The sequence below is a fragment of the Zootoca vivipara genome, chromosome 16 (genome assembly GCF_963506605.1).
Source record: "Zootoca vivipara chromosome 16, rZooViv1.1, whole genome shotgun sequence".
In the NCBI taxonomy this organism is placed as follows: domain Eukaryota; kingdom Metazoa; phylum Chordata; class Lepidosauria; order Squamata; family Lacertidae; genus Zootoca; species Zootoca vivipara.
The window spans coordinates 20,606,020-20,623,593 of NC_083291.1; the positions used below are offsets into that span (position 1 = coordinate 20,606,020).

At 44.7% G+C, this 17,574-nt stretch overlaps 1 protein-coding gene across 1 annotated transcript in view; it reads left to right on the forward strand.

Annotated features, from left to right (window-relative positions):
* LOC118075360 (transient receptor potential cation channel subfamily V member 6) overlaps positions 1-17,574 on the forward strand; it is a 69,945-nt gene that overhangs the window by 35,947 nt on the left and 16,424 nt on the right. The window contains exons 2-9 of the mRNA XM_035097275.2: positions 2,872-2,969; positions 4,100-4,222; positions 4,947-5,087; positions 11,078-11,176; positions 12,159-12,334; positions 13,544-13,690; positions 14,310-14,522; positions 16,833-16,919. Coding sequence (XP_034953166.2) covers positions 2,872-2,969; positions 4,100-4,222; positions 4,947-5,087; positions 11,078-11,176; positions 12,159-12,334; positions 13,544-13,690; positions 14,310-14,522; positions 16,833-16,919 — 1,084 coding nt within the window. The remainder of the gene's footprint in view (positions 1-2,871; positions 2,970-4,099; positions 4,223-4,946; positions 5,088-11,077; positions 11,177-12,158; positions 12,335-13,543; positions 13,691-14,309; positions 14,523-16,832; positions 16,920-17,574) is intronic.

Below are 17,574 nucleotides of genomic sequence, written 5' to 3' on the forward strand. Positions count from 1 at the left end.
AGCCACCGCTAGGGAGCTGGGTGTTTGGATCATTTTAATGCATGTGATGCCGTGAATGCAATGGCAACTATAGATGGTCAACATTCATAAATGAATTCATCTAGAACAAAGTACTACTTATTGCATGATTTTCATCATCCAGCCACAACAAAAGGATGATCTGAGAGTCTATTTGCATGGTGGTGGTGGTGGATATACCCTGTTCCTCTCTTTAGTTCTCCCCCGACTCATGGATTTCATTAATTTTTAAATTGCATCTATTACCCTCACCTTTCCTCCAAGGAACTCAAGGTGGTATACATGGTTTCCCCCTCTCCAGTTTATCCTGTCTCCATCGTCTTGCCTGTCTTTGCTCCTCCCTCTTTATGTCTCTTCTGGTTCTGGGAGACCAGAAAAGAGGGGAGCTGGTCACAACAGGAAGGGGAGACACCCTGGCTTCTTCACCAGCCTGCCTCATCTCTGTCTCCACTTCTGCCTCTGATTCTGGACTGCTCTCTGCCCCATCTTTCTGCTCACTAAGCCCTGTTACCTTTTCAGCTTCCGACGCCAACCCCCTGGCTCTGAGCCTTCCTCCCCTGGGGGTTCCCCAGCTGATGCCGCCCAACATTCCTCTGCATCCAGCCAGTCCATGACAAACCATTAGATTAAGAGCTATGTATAAACCTATGCTAATGTGTGAATGATACCGTAGATGGAAGTTTAGTTGTTTGTAGTGTGTGTGTATTAATTTTTTGAACAGAAATTATTTTCAAAGAATGCTTTTCTTATATAATGGTGTAGTCAAGTAATAGCTGGATTTTTTTAAGGTGCATTTGAAAATCACCCCATTTTTATGTGAAAATATAATAAGGATAGCTGGTATTTGGAGTCTGTAATGAGCTCCAGTGTTAGTTCCCACTTGATACCTTATTCATGTACTTCAGCTGAAAACCTCATTGAGATATGAATAAAAATGTCATACTTAACCTTAAGTATTCCCAGCCCAGCTCCTTCATCAACAGAAATAAGCTATTGTGTCTTTTTAAACAATTTTTTTCTCCACAGTTGGGAATACCCATTACCCCCTAATTACTCTGATCGGGGACTAACTGATCCCAATGCCCATTAATAAAACCCTCAAATAAAAAAGCCAACAAACGTGCATATGTGTTGGTACACACAGATGTTAGACACACACACACACACAACACAACACAATGGGGAACGTGAGCTAAAGTACCACAGAACAACTAATGATTTTATTATAGGAAAATTAATCAAGGGTGAAGCAAAATGTATTGGCATTTGGCAAGTTTGAAGAGGTCTTCTAGGAATTCTTGGCAGCCAAGAATTGGCTGATTAAAACAGCAAGCGAAAAGGACTCGCATCACCGTTGTGTGGTGTTTTAACCAGAGCAGATGTACTTCCACATATCAATACCCTGTCAATTAAAAAAAAAAAGGAAGACTAGCAAGTCGCACATGTGCAAATTCCAAAATGGTATAGAAATCCTCCTAAGTTAAATTGGAAGGCAAGTGAAGTTGGGACATAAGGCAGAGCCAGCTGTGGGGCAAATAACAAAATGGTTCAGGGCAAACAGCTGCTCATCCTTGCCGATTGGGGACCTCCTACTCTGTCCATCGTTGTGTGCACTGGCAAACCTCTGTCATGCACAGGTGTGTTCCAGCTGTGAGAGAGGATCGTTGCCACTCACCCTGTCTCTTAACTTGGAAGGTTTTTTTGGAGGCACAAATTAGGAGTCCATTTGTTCCCCTCTAAAGATTCCTCAACTCGCTCTCAAAGGAAAGGATTTTCTGTTTTTTAGCGGGTTCCTATTAAGTTTCACATCCAGTTAAAGGAGGACACAGGGCACTGTGAACTTCTCCTGCAGAACTCCGTGCCCCTTGAATGGCTGGGCAAGAACACTGCTGGGGCCTTCTGAACTCCTCTTGGTTTCAAGAGAGGTTGCACAGGAAACCTTTCTGGTTGGTTTGAATCCTACTAATAATACTCAGGATTCCTTCTTTGCCCCCAGCAGCTTCTTTTTCTGTGTGTCTCCTTTTTCAAAGCCAAATTATTACATAAGTTCAATGAGACGCGTCTTCATTAAGGGTCGCTCACCTTTTCTGGCAGCTTTGTGTGTTGGAAGCATGTTGGGAGGGGCTTTGTTGGCTATCCAAACCAGGGATTGAACCCTGATGGGTAGATCTGCTGGCATGTCTTAGAACAGACACATACAGATATTTCTGCCTGAATTTAACTCTTCATAGTCTCTGCCAGCCTGTATCAGCAACTGGCTTGTCCCCAGGTTTGCACATAATGCTAAGTGACAAACCATGGCTTAGCTCTAGGTAGTGTGGCAGCAGGACCACGAGAGGAGCATAACAGCCGTGATTTACTCCCTGTGTACCTGCATGCCACGCACATTCACATTTACCATGGTTTGGCTTAGAGTTATGTGTAAATGAGGGCAGTGTACCAGAAAAAAGTATTTTAAAAATAACATTACTGAAATATCACTTTTTGCCTTGTATTGATGGCAATTAGTGTTACCAGCAGATGCTGCGGAATAGAGGAATGCAGACTTCCCAAGTTGTTAGCTGAGTTAGCATTTCATGTCTTCAGTGTAACTTTTTACCACCGTACAAGAACAATTATTATTTTCTTTTTCTGAAAATCCTGCAGGCCTTTGGTTGAAGAAAGCGGGAGCCTCTTGGATGTGTCTGTTGATATCTCCAGGGCATTTTTTTTTTAGTTGTCTTGCTGATAAAGACAGTTGTCTTAGTTTTGAAAGACAACTTTGCTGATGTGATGAGAAAAATCCTCCGCCATGGATCATGTGGGTTGTAATGCACATTATTCTGAATTTATTTTGCTTTCTGCTTGTTTCAGGATCTGGGAATCTCCCCTCCTCCTGGCTGCCAAGGAGAACGATGTCTCTGCCATTCAGAAGCTCCTTGCCAGCCACAGCTGCGACATTCACGAGAGAGGTATAGAATCTGTGCTGCTCGTCATGTCCACATTGCCTGCTAAGATAAAGCACAAGGACCTTGAGGGGAGGAGTAAAAGGAAGACAGTGATAGAAAATACACACATCACAACTGAATTAGGAGCACACACACCTCTTGGGCAAGAGAGAGGCACTTGTGTTTTGGACAGGAGATGTGGAAGAACACATCCAAAGTAGTTGCATGCCCAGGCACCCCATCACCTGACGGCCCATCTTAAACAGTGAAACAATGAGACATGGCAACTTATATTTGGGTCAGATCAGGCCACAACTTTATTGACTACAGATGTAAGAAATTTGGCATAGGCATTGGGTAGAACCGACCATTTCTGGTCTGCCTCCTGGGAGGAATTAATTTTGGGGTCAACTGGAAGCGAGGGAGTTATTGACCTACATCAGGGATTAACTCCCACACTGGATTGCACCTGGGGTGTGCTGTGGCCCCTGGGTGTCCAGATAGAAGCAGTTCCTCTGCATGCGTTTAACAGAATACCCCATTTTTGAGAGGCGGGCAGAGGCTACAACCTCCCCTCTGTCCTAGAGTACGCCTACCCAATGCCTAAACCACCAAAGCTGTGATGATTGCTATGAGGATGGTGATAACCACAGGGCTGGAGCCAATTCGCCAAGTGGGAAAATGCCAACCAGGTCCTGAATATGGCGACCAACAATGTCCATAGTAAGGCTGGTGAAAGCACAATGAACCAACCAGGGAGGGCGGGAGGGCTGTCGAAGAAGTGGTAGTTGACATAGGAACAGGCCATCTTTTATTCCCAGAGCATGGACCCAAGAGAAGCCTGTAGGCCCCATTGGTCCGTCCCCTGGGAGTGGCCTGCCCCCATGTCTGCTCGCGATTTGCAAGGTTTGCGAGTGAGCAGAATCCTCCTGCTGGGCAGCAAGCTAGGCTCAGGAGCCTTGCCCGCCGCCCATGAAGTGACCCAATGGGACCTCCATCTCCAGATCATGGCAGGCGGGAGGAGCACGGGTCTGCAATGGTGTCTACCGGCAAGGGTGAGCAGACTTCTCATAACTTCTGTGGGCGCCTTCAGCAGGTTGGCAGAATTGACAACACGTGGCCTCATATTCTCTTATATTTGGTGGCTTCTCTAGGTGCTGTTGGGGAGACAGCTCTTCATGTAGCGGCCTTGTATAATAGCTTGGAAGCTGCCCAACTCCTGGTGGATGCAGCTCCGGAACTAGTGAACGAGGCTATGACATCAGAACTTTACACAGGTAATTATTATTAGAAGCATCCATATCCTGCCGTTCAGTTCTGCAATAAGCTCCCAAGGTGTCTCACAATATAAATAAAACAGTAGTGAATAAAACATCAACAGTCATGAGATCTATTAAATATAAAACTACGACAGCAGTTGGAAAAAGTAGATATTTACTGAGAAAAATGTGTCTAAACCAAAGCCAGAATGGGGTCACCATAACCATAACCTGGGCCCTGAAAACCTTCCTCTCATGTTCATCTCGTGCCCTTGTCCTTATGTTCTCATGCAGGGTTTGAAACAGGGATTTCTCAGCCAAGCTCTTAGCTACAACATTACACCTGTTTCCTCTTTGATGAAATGGTATCGGACAAATTCCAGATGGAATATAATAGCAGCAGAAACAGAGTCATCAAGGCACTCTTGAATATAAATGGTCAGATGGAGAATATGAGCTGCTTAATTTATCAGTAATTAATTTTGCAATTGCATTTGTCATTAAAACCAGCATTCATCAGCATTGCCTTGGGGATCAATACCCCTTTCTTCTGCAGGTAACTCAGATGAGCTGTAATCACTTGTAGTTGATGTCAGGCTCATGTAAAGCATAACTTGCTGTTGTTCATCAGTTATTTGCCTACAAATTAGCTGGATTTGTGGGTCCCAATTTTCATTAGCAACGGCTTTCTAGACTGTAGGAAATGGAGAACCTTATGTAAGCAGACATTTGTGTATTTCAGGGGAGACAGCTCTTCACATAGCTGTGGTGAACAAAAACCTAAAGCTGGTGAAAGCTTTGCTTGAGAAGGGGGCAGATATTAATAGCCCGCGAGCCACTGGATACGTCTTCAGGCGCAGAAGTGACAACCTTATCTATTTCGGTATGTTTGGAGTCTGGATACTCTTCCCCTCACATTCTACTTTTTTGTCTGGAGAGATTTCTTAAATGAAGAATTCTGTCACACGGGTCCCCACTGACAGCTGATATACAAATGAACCTCCTCAGTAAGAAATGGGCTGCAGTCTTGTGCCTCAGCCATCAACGGCCCACATTCTGAGTTGGCGATTACTTTGGAAACCAGTGTGTTTGAGGTGTTATGATGATGGAGGTTCTGTCTGTAGTGTTTGGTCTGTGAAGGAACAACTCACACCTGCATACCCTCCAACTTTCCTCTGATGCAAATAGGGACGTCCTATTCCATCATCATCATCATCCTTTTATTATTTATACCCTGCCCATCTGACTGGGTTGCCCCAGCCATTCAGGGCAGCTTCCAACATATATAAAAACATAACAAAACATTAAACATTAAATAAAACCCAACTTCCCTATACAAGGCTGTCTTCAGATGTCTTCTAAAGATCGTACAGTTACTTATCTCCTTGGCTTGGGGGTTGCATAACTCCATATCCTCTAACGTTTCATGAAAATAGGGGCGTCCTACCATACCCTCCAACATTTCTCTTATGAAGGAAATGCGGGGCATTCTGTGATCAAATCAGAAACCGGGACGGCTTCTGTGAATCCAGGACTGTCCCTGGAAAATAGGGACACTTGGAGGGTCCACACCTGCCAGATCTTGCAAGCATGAAAGTGTAAACTGACCCCAGGGTGACCAGAAGCAAAGGAGGCCAGAACTCCTGGGGGATCTTTTTTAAACAGTTGCGTAGAAGAGGGAATTCCACCAGGTACAGTTCTGCTCACCCTTGCTTAACAAGCGTCACAAGATAAAGTGACTAGACCTCTTATTATAGAAGACAGGAGTGGTTCACAATGGACTGGTTAGATGGTGATGCTGCTGCTATGCACTGCTCCACTGGTACTGAGCGCTGTTGCTATGGGGGGAATCCACTGGAGAATCATGGTTGTCCTCCCCCCCCCAACTACACCTCCACATTAAAATATCCTGTTCTTCTTCAATAAAAGAGAAAAAGGGAGACCAAAAGAGAGAGATTAATTGAAAATGTCTAGTAAATCAGATCGGTAGTTGGGTTCCTGTTGGGGAACTTTGGTTGTGTGGACTTGGAATCCATTTGGGGATCCAGGGTAGGGAGACTTGAGGAGACGCTGTGGTTGCTGGTTCTTCCTCGGGGCCAACCCAAGTCACTGGTTGAGGCAAACAAAGAGCAATATGGTACAATCAAGCATGCATTGGAATTCATGTCAAGAATTGGGCACAGCTGGTCAGGAATATAACACAGCCCAAGCTGGATGAGGGCAGTGCACATTTATATGGTGTAAATTGTACCGGTATTCCAAGCAACCCACCTGAATTATCTCTGGTGCTGTGGGTTAAACCACAGAGCCTAGAGTTTGCCGATCTGAAGGTTGGCGGTTCGAATCCCCGTGACGGGGTGAGCTCCTGTTGCTCGGTCCCTGCTCCTGCCAACCTAGCAGTTCGAAAGCACACCAAAAGGTGCAAGTAGATAAATAGGTAATGCTCCGGCGGGAATGTAAATGGCGTTTCCGTGTGCTGCTCTGGTTTGCCAGAAGCGGCTTAGTCATGCTGGCCACATGACCCGGAAGCTGTACGCCGGCTCCCTCGGCCAGTAAAGCGAGATGAGCTCCGCAACCCCAGAGTCGTCCACGACTGGACCTAACAGTCAGGGGTCCCTTTACTTTTTTAAACTGGCGTTATGCTCATACTGCCGCAGGAGGCAGAAAGCTGCCAGAGACTAAGAGGCCACTTAGAAAGGTGACATATGAGATGGGAGCTTCCTGATTCACAGATAAATGACACTAAACTTGACTGGTGTTATTGGCCATTCCGTTGCCCCAAGGAGCTGTCATTTTAAGGAGTGGGGTGAGCTAACTTGTCTTTAGCAGGGCCTTTGAACACTCTCACTAAACTCCCAGGATTCTTTGGCACTTAAAAAAGAAAGAAAGTAAAGGACCCCTGACAGTTAAGTCGTTGCAGGCGACTCTGGGGTTGCGGCACTCATCTCACTTTACAGGCCAAGGGAGCCGGCGTTTGTCCGCAGACAGTTTTTCTGTGTCATGTGGCCAGCATGACTAAGTCGCTTCTGGCACAATGAAACACCGATACCAATTAAATTGGTATAAAACCAGTGTGCATAGAGAAATTTGGTCTTTGAAAATTCTGGTACGAGTTGACCAGAACCTTGTCGCGAATTCCTTCACGGCGCTTTAGCAGAAATGTTGAGTTCCAGTGCAGTATATTTATTGTGAGCTATATACAAATATCTACAGGCAGTTCATACACAAGCAGTTGATACACTCTCTAAACCTCTCACTGACCACGCTCTTCTACAACAACAACAACAACAACAACAACAACACCACCACACTCACTGCTGGAAAGGTTTTCCTTTTAAACCACTGACAGCCAATCAACTGACAGCACATTACTGCTGAGTCATTCTGACCCAGCACTTCTACAGAAAGCATTGCATCAGCCAGTTTCACTTTACTAGTACACTCAGGCCTGCAGACTTACTATTTCACACAGCATTCTGTGGATCCCAACACTCCTCCTTAAGTCAAAGGCTTGAGACCTAACAATTCTCTTAAGTCTCAAAATTTAGGAGCATCTAAACATTTTGTATATAAGTCTGCCACATTACATTTTGTGTTACAATGTTGTACTTTTAACACATTTCTTTCCAAAGCATTTTTAACATTGCCATATCTTATTGCAATATGTTTACTTTTAAAATTCTGTTGGTTGGCAAGTTGCTGTGCTGCCATGTTATCACTGAGCACAGTGATTGGCATTTTTGAAGGTATTCCTAGTTCTTTTGTTAGGCAAGCAAACCACTCTATTTGTGACACACATTCGCTTATGGCTGAGTACTCTGCTTCACAAGTACTTGTGGCAACAAACGTTTGCTTGAGGCTTTTCCATTGAACCAGGGCATTTCCAATATATATGGCGTAGCCAGTGGTAGATTTTCCATTTTCTCTGTCTCCCCAGCTGGCACCAGCGTATGCATATACTTGCTGATCACATCCTGTATCTAGCACCAGCTTGTAATCTTTTGTGCCTTTCAGATACCTCAGAATTCTTTTGAGTGCTACCCAATCTCTCTGAGCCGGGTTTGCACTTCTTTGACTTAACATGTGCACTGCCAATGTTATGTCGGGTCTTGACCAGCAACTTAAATATAACAGAGAACCCAACAAAGAATGAAATGCTGTTGCATTCTCACATTTTTGCCCCTCTGGTTCATTTTTATACTGTGTAGTTATGGGAGTGTCAACCTCATTTGCCCTTTCCATTCCATATGTCTTCAGTAATTTTCCAACCTTTTCCTTCTGACTTAGGGAGTAGACACCCTCTTCATTCCTCTGAATCTCTACTCCTAAGTAATTTTGGATTTCTCCCAAATGCTTCAGTTTGTACTTGTTACCTAGGTTGTTCATGAACCAGGACACTTGCTTTTGTGCAGTTGTTATTAGACAGATATCATCAACATACAAAAGTAAATAACAAACGCTTCCTTGCACTGTTGCTGAATATAAACAGGAATCAGCCAGGCTTTGTTTGAATCCCATCTTTTTCAAACTTGTGTCTATGCATTCATGCCATAGACGTGCACTTTGGTGTAAACCATATAGTGCCCTCTGCAGCTTTAACACCATGCTGTCTCTTTCCAGCTCATAACCTGGTATTTGCTGCAAATACACCTCTGCATCAATGGGAGCGTTTAAATATGCTGAGGCAACATCAAAGTGATGAACTTTTAACCTCCTCAGGCTTGCCATTGCTAAAACTGATTTTACTGTTTCAGCTTTTGTTGTTGGGGCAACCAGTACATTCTCCTGGTCAGCGTTATCAGCGAGCCAGCTGTCTCACACACATGGACAGCCCTGAGTGCATTCCACGCCTCCTTTGCCGTCACCTTATCTGTTACGTAGACAAGCTGGCTATCGTCCACTCCAAGGACAATAGTAGACAACGCTCTCTCATCCTTTTCTAGCTCGGCCACTGCTTGTGCCAGCTCTTCATCGTTGTCCTCATCCTCCTCAGGGGGCTGTGGCGTAGTTTCCACCACCATCCACAAACCCTCACGCTTGAGGAAGTGTTGCATGCGGACCGACCAGACACTGTAGTTTGTGGCCGTCAGCTTCTCTAGCAACATGCCAGCTCTGGACTGCTCCATACCTGCAGCTCACCTCCAGCTCACCACGCCTAGACAACTGCTACCTGGACTCTTGCGCAGCGGAAGCGTGCTGGGCCCATAACCCTGTCACGAATTCCTTCATGGCGCTTTAGCAGAAATGTTGAGTTCCAGGTTCTTTAGTGCAGTATTTTTATTGTGAGCTATATACAAATATCTACAGGCAGTTCATACACAAGCAGTTGATACACTCTCTAAACCTCTCACTGACCACACTCTTCTACAACACCACCACACTCACTGCTGGAAAGGTTTTCCTTTTAAACCACTGACAGCCAATCAACTGACAGCACATTACTGCTGAGTCATTCTGACCCAGCACTTCTACAGAAAGTATTGCATCAGCCAGTTTCACTTTACTAGTACACTCAGACCTGCAGACTTACTATTTCATACAGCATTCTGTGTATCCCAACAAACCTCAGTTCCTGGGTCAAAATGTGGATCAGGACTTGGCTAACCAGCATCTCTTGCACTTCCTGAATGTTTGGACGCAGTTTGTTACTCAAAAGAAGTGTCAAAATGTGTTTTAAAATGCATTTATTTACAATTTTTAAAAAGGGAAAACGGTTAAAATACATAAAGAAATGTGGGATTTCATGCAGATTATTTTTAAAAGGGGGCCGCGAGGATGGAGCAGACTTATGGATGCATCTGAAATCGATACGGAACAGAAAAAGGCTTATTTCTAGATAAAGCTTTGCAGTGTAAATATGCCCTTAGCCGTTGTGATGTTCTTCAAAATTCCCTTGCAGTTCTGATAAAATGTTGCTCTAGCCCTTTAACAAGCTGTTTCATCTCCCAATTCCCTTGTCCGTGGTGGTGTATTTTTATTCAGAAGCTTTCTTTTTCTTCACGAACTGAATCTCCAGCCAATGTAAATCAGATTTCCCAGCTGACTTCACTAGAGCTGAGGATTTGCCGTGCGATGCTTAGATGGATCCCCAGTTACCTGTTTCAGGCAGTAATTAAACCATGCTTAGTAGATCAACTTTCAAGCATTTTGGTAATGAGCCTCCATTAATTTTCACTCGGAATAAATTGTAACACCCCAGAGACGGTGCATGAAGAAGGCGGTGGGCGTCTCTTAATTCTGCCTCCCTTATCTAGCCGCTTTCACTCAAACAGAATTCCAGCCCTCTGCGTGCAGTCTCAAAGGATGTTTGGTCTTTCTTTTAAACCGCATAGGTCACAGTTTAATTAGAGGGAGGAGTGAAGGGCATTTACTTTCCTGTGAAATTGATTTTGTAATCTCTTGAAACCCCCAGAAGTGTTGACTTCTTGAAACTAGATAAAATGGCTTAGATGGTTGACATATCATGTTTGCCTAAGTTGTTGTTGACACCATGTTGTATTCAGCAAGGGACTTGCCAACCAAAATTAAGTGGAGTTTTTAGGCACACTTGCCTGTATTGTGATATCACAGCCCATTGGGGCAGCAGCCTACTCTAGCAGCAATTCCTTTGACTTAAGGAAGCCTGCGAAATATAGTTCCGTAGGAGGGACGGGATCAGAATCTCTAACAGAATTCTCATCACTCTCGTGAAGCTGACCATTCTCGGTAAACTGGGAAATTCACCATGTGCTGGTGTTACAACCCAAGTAAATATGCCTGTGTGTTAGCTATGGCACCCATTCTTTCCCTTTAAAAAACGAACTGTTGGAAATCTGTCATGATGCCCCTGCTACTCCTCCCCCTTTTAAACCCCCCGGTTGTTTCTTTCCTCAGGGGAACACATTCTATCTTTTGCGGCCTGTGCTGGGAGCGAAGCAATTGTGCAGCTGCTCATTGAAAATGGCGCCAACATCAGAGTGCAAGACTCCTTGGGTACGGCATCTTCGAAGGGATCTGTGACGAGCCTTGGGGGGGGGATTCATGCTGCAGAAGAGTGTGGCCCCCAGGTCCCCCTCCCTCATAGTCCAATGCCTATTCTCTGCCCTCCGTGTCGGGCTACGGAAGTAAATGGCCATTCCTGGGACAACAAGAAGCAAGATCCCAAATGATGGGATCCTGAGCATTGTGGGCCTGTTCATTATATAATCTGTAGAATCTAATGATAAAGCCTTGGGGTGACTGGACAGCAGGTGTGTGGCTAAGACCATAAGACGATACTTCTGGATCAGGCTAGCGGCCCATCTAGTCCAGCATCCTGTTCTCACAGTGGCCAACCTGAGGGGAACTCTCAAGCAGAACCCGAGCACGTCACCTCATACCAGAGACACCAAGTTCCGCCGGACATGGGGGGGGGGGCTTGCCACATGCACATGATGCCACACGTTCAACACCTGTGATGTCACACACATTGGGGGGGGGAGGCTGTGAAGCCTAGTGGGGCCCTCTGCCACTGTGGGGAGGCCCACCGAGGCCTGCCACAACCACATGGAGGCCCAGTAGGGCCCTTCGCCACCACAGCCCAGCCTCTGAAGATTGCGGGGCTTGCCCCGTCCCCACATACTTTGAGGGGGGCATGAGGTGTCTTCAGTCCCATAGAATTGGCGCCTGTGCCTGATATTCACATTTTCTCTAAAAATTCCCCAAATACTGCAACATTTCCTCAGAGAGGAGGTGCTCCATCTCCATCTAAAATTCCCCAAATACTGCAACGTTTCCTCAGAGGGGAGGTTGCCCTGGGTATGTTTGAATTCCTCACACATGCTGTGCCTCTGTGCCTCATTTTTTGATGCTGGCCTCTTCATTCAGCAAAGCCGCCCAGATTGCTAATGAGACAGACCTGGGGCCATTGGTTGCCTATCAAAGTCTCCTCAGGATATCACAATGATTCTTGTTTTTCCACTTTGTGCTATTTCAGGTAACACTGTCCTCCACATCTTGGTTCTCCAACCAAACAAAGCATCTGCCTGTCAAATGTACAATCTGTTTCTTCAGTGCAACAAGGAGGAGAAGGAGCTGGTGGGCCTTGACTCAGTCGCAAACAACCAGGGCCTCACTCCCTTTAAGTTGGCTGGTGTTGAGGGCAACACAGTGGTGAGTAAATGAGTACACAGCCATATTCTGCTGCAGTTGTAGCTGTTGATTGCGGCTGTGTTGTGTTTTCGTTTTGATGTATTTATATCCTCCTTTGTCAAAGTCACTTAAGGCTTTAAAGCTGACAAGTCACATAACAAAACTAAAAATGCAGCGATCATTAATACATTAAAACAGAATGGACCACCTCATGATTCATAGCCTACAGTTTATAGACACCTTAGATGCCATGGGGCTGGCCACACATTTGAATACTTGAACACTGGTGAGACAGTAGGACCATCCATGAGTGAGTGAGTGCTGTGCTGTGACCCTTAAACCCATCTGAACTTCTAGGCACACCTGCAGAGGAACTGAGCATTTCCTGAACTTGTCTGACCAAGCTCAGAGAGGGTTCCTGAGCTGACTGAGCACTAGCCCAGCCAGTGTTCCTTTATATATTCTTTGTAAGACAGTGTGAGTAGTAAAAGCCCCATCTCCCACGACCCTCTTTTTCCTGGGGTGAATATTCATTGAACTTTGTTGAGAAGTTTCATCTCTGGTGAAACTGCTGGAGGAAGTGCTCTAAAAAGGCAAAGGACTGCACAAGGAACAAACCACACATTCTGGTGTGGGTGGGTTGATTCAACCCCTGTGAGCTGCTCTTCATACGGGCAGCTGTCTGTGTGGCTGAGCACTCATATGATTTGGGTTCCTAGCAGCAACCCACCATATTGGACAGCATATTAACTGGGCCAATGAAATTGCAGCAGGAAGAGCATTTATGGGTATGAAAAAGCAAAATAAACGAGTTGTTGTTGACATATTGGATTAGCTTTATATGAGAATGGAACTAAGCCCCAAGAAAATATACAGTTGGAGGCATGAGCTCTGGCACTAGGACTACAACTCCTCTCATCCCTGACCATTGGCTGTGTTGGCTGATGGGAGTTGAAGTCTGATATCTAGAAAGCACCATGTCAGCTACCCCTGAGCTATGGTTGGAAAAATGATTTAGATACAATGAGATTTCCACCAATATAACTGCACTGAGGTTTATTCTATGATTATATACACTCTTTCCCTATGGTATTGAATTTTTCTGAATCTTTCATAGAAAAAGAGGGAGAGATATTGTGCTGCGGGGGTCATGGGGTTACTGCACAATCTGTAGCAACCACCTTGACATGGGCCTAGTCTAACTGAGATTTTTTTCTTCCCAATAACTAGATGTTCCAGCATTTAATGCAAAGAAGAAAGCACATCCAGTGGATGTTTGGGCCTTTGACATCCACCTTGTATGACCTCACGGAAATTGACTCCTGGGGTGATGATCAGTCGCTTCTGGAGCTCATTGTCACCACCAAAAAGAGAGAGGTATTTGTTACACTAACCTACCCTCCAACATTTCTCTGATGAAAATAGGGATGTCCAACACTATTTTTCTAGAAAAACAGGTGCTGGAACGTACCGTGAATGCCCCCCCTTGTTCTCTTATAATGGCAATGGTGCCCACCTGAGAATTGCTGGAACTGAGTTACGGTGACGTCTAGCTGAAAAAAAGCTCTGAGGGACTTCCTATCCTAACATTTCTCTGATGAAAATAGGGAAATCCTAAGGAAAAGCAGAACATTCCTGCATTAGAGCAGAAACTGGGATGGCTTCTGTAAATCCAGGACTGCTGCTGGAAAATAGGGACACTTGGAGGGTCTGCACTAAATTTATCTAGAACAAGCTTTCAAATCTCCTTCTAGAAAGCCCTGTTTGTTTGTTGTTTTCTTGGCAGCTTATACAGGCTCCTCAGTGAGGAAAGGATCAGTAATGGCATACAAACTTTTCTGAGATTTGGGGAGATTTTCCTCCAGCACTGAGCTTCCTACAAGTAGCCGGGGGGGGGGGGAGTGTATTGTTTTTTATGTCCTTGAGGATTGTTTACTTGTGGGTGTGTCTTCTCCTTAGGGAAGAGAATGACAAAAGTCTGCTTTATACTCTCCAGGCTCGGCGGATCCTAGACCTTACCCCTGTGAATGAGCTGGTAAGCCTGAAGTGGAATAAATATGGAAGGCCGTATTTTTGCATCTTGGCCTTATTCTACGTCTTGTACATGATTTGCTTCACAATGTGTTGCGTCTACCGGCCTCTGAAAGAACGGCGCTGTAACAAAACAAATGAAAGGGATAACACAATCTACGTTCAGAAACTTTTGCAGGTAAATCCTCACTCAACTTGAGTTTATTAAGGATGCGAAAGTCACCTGCAATTTCCACTGCCAGGAGGAGATTAAAAAAGACGCATTGATGGCCACAGATAGGTATCCCAGATATAGCAAGTTTCCTGAACAGTTAGCAGGAGAAATTAGAGAGGAAATGGTGAATTATTGCACAGTTAGAAAAAACCCTAATTAGTTGTTTATTTACTCAGCAATTATATGCAAGTTCCTCTGCATTCAGTGGGATTTGCTCCCATGTATGTGCGTAGGTGTGCAACATGAGGAACAACAATGACCAAAAGCTTGGCACAATGCACAGCAGGAAGCTATTCAATAGTTTAGTGGGAATCACAGAATTGTAGAGTTGGAAGGGATCCTGAGGGTGATCTAGTCCAACGCCCTAAAATGCAGGAAAGTATGATTCGAAAGATGCCCAACAGTGAGCTGGTCTGTTGCTTGAATTGGGAACATGATGAGCCCCAGTTAGAATAAAGAACAGTCAGTTCTCCAACCAATTGTTGGAGTCAGTTCTCTCCCCAATTGGAGAAATGCACAGAAACACTGTTTGTGGAAGAACTGTAGCTCAGTGGTAGAACGCAGAAGAAGCATAGATGATTCTTGTTAACAGTTTGGAAACTAATGTGGCCATCTGACTCTGGGGAAAGTCCTGATATAGGAAGACATACACATTACTGGAGCTATGTAGCCCTACAGTTGGACGGAACTGCAGAAGCTTGAGATGCAGCACTTCGCACCCAGTTTTTTTGTGACAGCCACTAGGTGGCTGTGAGCTTCCTTGTTGCACATGCTACCTCATTAAATCACTGGTCGTTTCTTTTACTATGTGCATCTCATGCCCTCCAACATTTCTCCAATGAAAACAGGGACATCCTAAGGAAAAGAGGGACATTCCGGGATGAAATCAGAAACCAGGATAGCAACTGTAAATCCTGGACTGTCCCTGGAAAATTGGGACACTTGGAGAGTCTGTTATCACTGTGATGGCTGGAACTATCAAGTGTTAATACAGAGGCTGCTAACACTGAACTGGCCTCAGCACTTGCCCCCAATCCTGTTTACACAAGTGTGCTAGTGATTCTTGAGCTTGTTCCATTGCTCTGAGTTGCTGCTGAGTTTTTTCTCCCTTTGGGTTGTTTCAGGACCTTTAGGTTGTTTCCCCACCCCGTCTTTTGGGATCCAGTAACTTCTACAAAAAGCACCATGCTTATGACGTTCTCTGTTATAATTTTGCTTCCAAGCAACCTTGAAATATTTATTTTCAATCTACTAAGTGCAAGTATCAGCACTTAATGTGCAGGATGTGAGGGGGTTGAAGCCTGTTCTCTTTTTAAAGACAGGCAGGCTGAGATGCCCCAATTAATTTCCCCCCTAAATTGCTTCAAATGGTTGTTAAGTGGCTCACTTAGTTTGGAGCTGGAATATGTATGAAAGTTGCCTGGCAATTAGATGCCATTTTCAGACACAACTGGAAGTCATTTTAGTATTAGTCCAGGGAATTGTACGGTAATACAGAAGGCTGGCTATTGAGTCCAGGTTCCTAAATGTCCTCCCCCCTTCTTCTTCTTTGCCTATTCTTCTAGATTTTACTGAATAGGATATGAGCAGTCAGATGTGGAAAATCCATTTGAGAGTGTGATGATTTAATTCAGGGGTCCCCAAACTAAGGCCCGGGGGCCGGATGTGGCCCAATCGGCTTCTCAATCCGGCCCACGGAAGGTCCAGGAATCAGCATGTTTTTACATGAGTAGAATGTGTCCTTTTATTTAAAATGCATCTCTGGGTTATTTGTGGGGCATAGGAATTTGTTCATATTTTTTTCAAAATATAGTCCGGCCCCCCCACAAGGTCTGAGGGACAGTGGACCGGCCCCCTGCTGAAAAAGTTTGCTGACCCCTGATTTAATTCCTTGTTTAATTGGGCTGAAAGTATTGGGGTGGATACTAGTATGCTGATTATTCCACCATGTGCATTTCTACAAAAACAAGTTCAAATAAAAACATACCATACTGCTTCTGGGAAATGCACAGGCTCTGGCTTTGCTAGAAGAGAGGGAGAAGAGACTCCCAAACTGAGGAGTGAGGAGCAGCCACAGAGAATGTAACTCTTATGAATGTGATCTGAGCCATCAGTGGTGTGCTTAATTATGGTGGAACACAGAGGATTTCTGAATCTGTTCAAGATTAGATCTGAGTTCAGAAGGCTATAGGTTTGATCGATAAGTTTACCTCTTGACTATACAGTATGATATTCCTAACTGTATGGATTATGTCCCCCCCCCTTTCTTCTCAGGAATCTTATCTTACCCCTGAAGATGACCTCAGGTTGGTGGGCGAGCTTATCACTGTCATTGGAGCCATAGTGATATTGATTCTGGAGGTAAGAAAAGCACTTTTCACTTCTGAGTCCTTGTGTGAAATGAGAGAGCATGGGTTTCCAAGTATTTTAAATACAGTAGTATTAGGGGAAAATATGGTACTCATTTAAGCTATTGCTAAGCCCACCAATATCTTTTTTTGGGGGGTGGGGGTGGGGGAATGTGCTGTTGTCACAAAGAAACACCAGGTGTTAGTTGTTAACTTAATTCTTACAGCTAGGATAGAATCAGCTGGCAAAGGGAAAAATAAGGAAGGACTTTTGGGATTGCTGAGTGGTTGAAACAAATCTAGAAGACACAGAGAACAATGAAACTTACACATCTTTGTAAGATTCACAGGGTGACAGGAGAATACTCTACTTTAGACTGAATTCACTCACTCACACACACACACACACACACACACACACACACACATGATTCAGAACATTAACCAGAATGTTGTAACTGGCACACAGGCCCTGATCTAGAGGAAGTTAACAGGGTTTGAACTGAACAAGTGCATGAGCCCCCATTGAAATCAGTGGAATATGACTGTTGATACTCCCAGGTCAAAGTTGTATGGAGAAAGAATGAAGAGAGCTGTCTTTATCAGACGTTAGGCATTCACTTTGACACACAGTGGTACCTTGGTTCTTGAACTTAATCCGTTCCAGG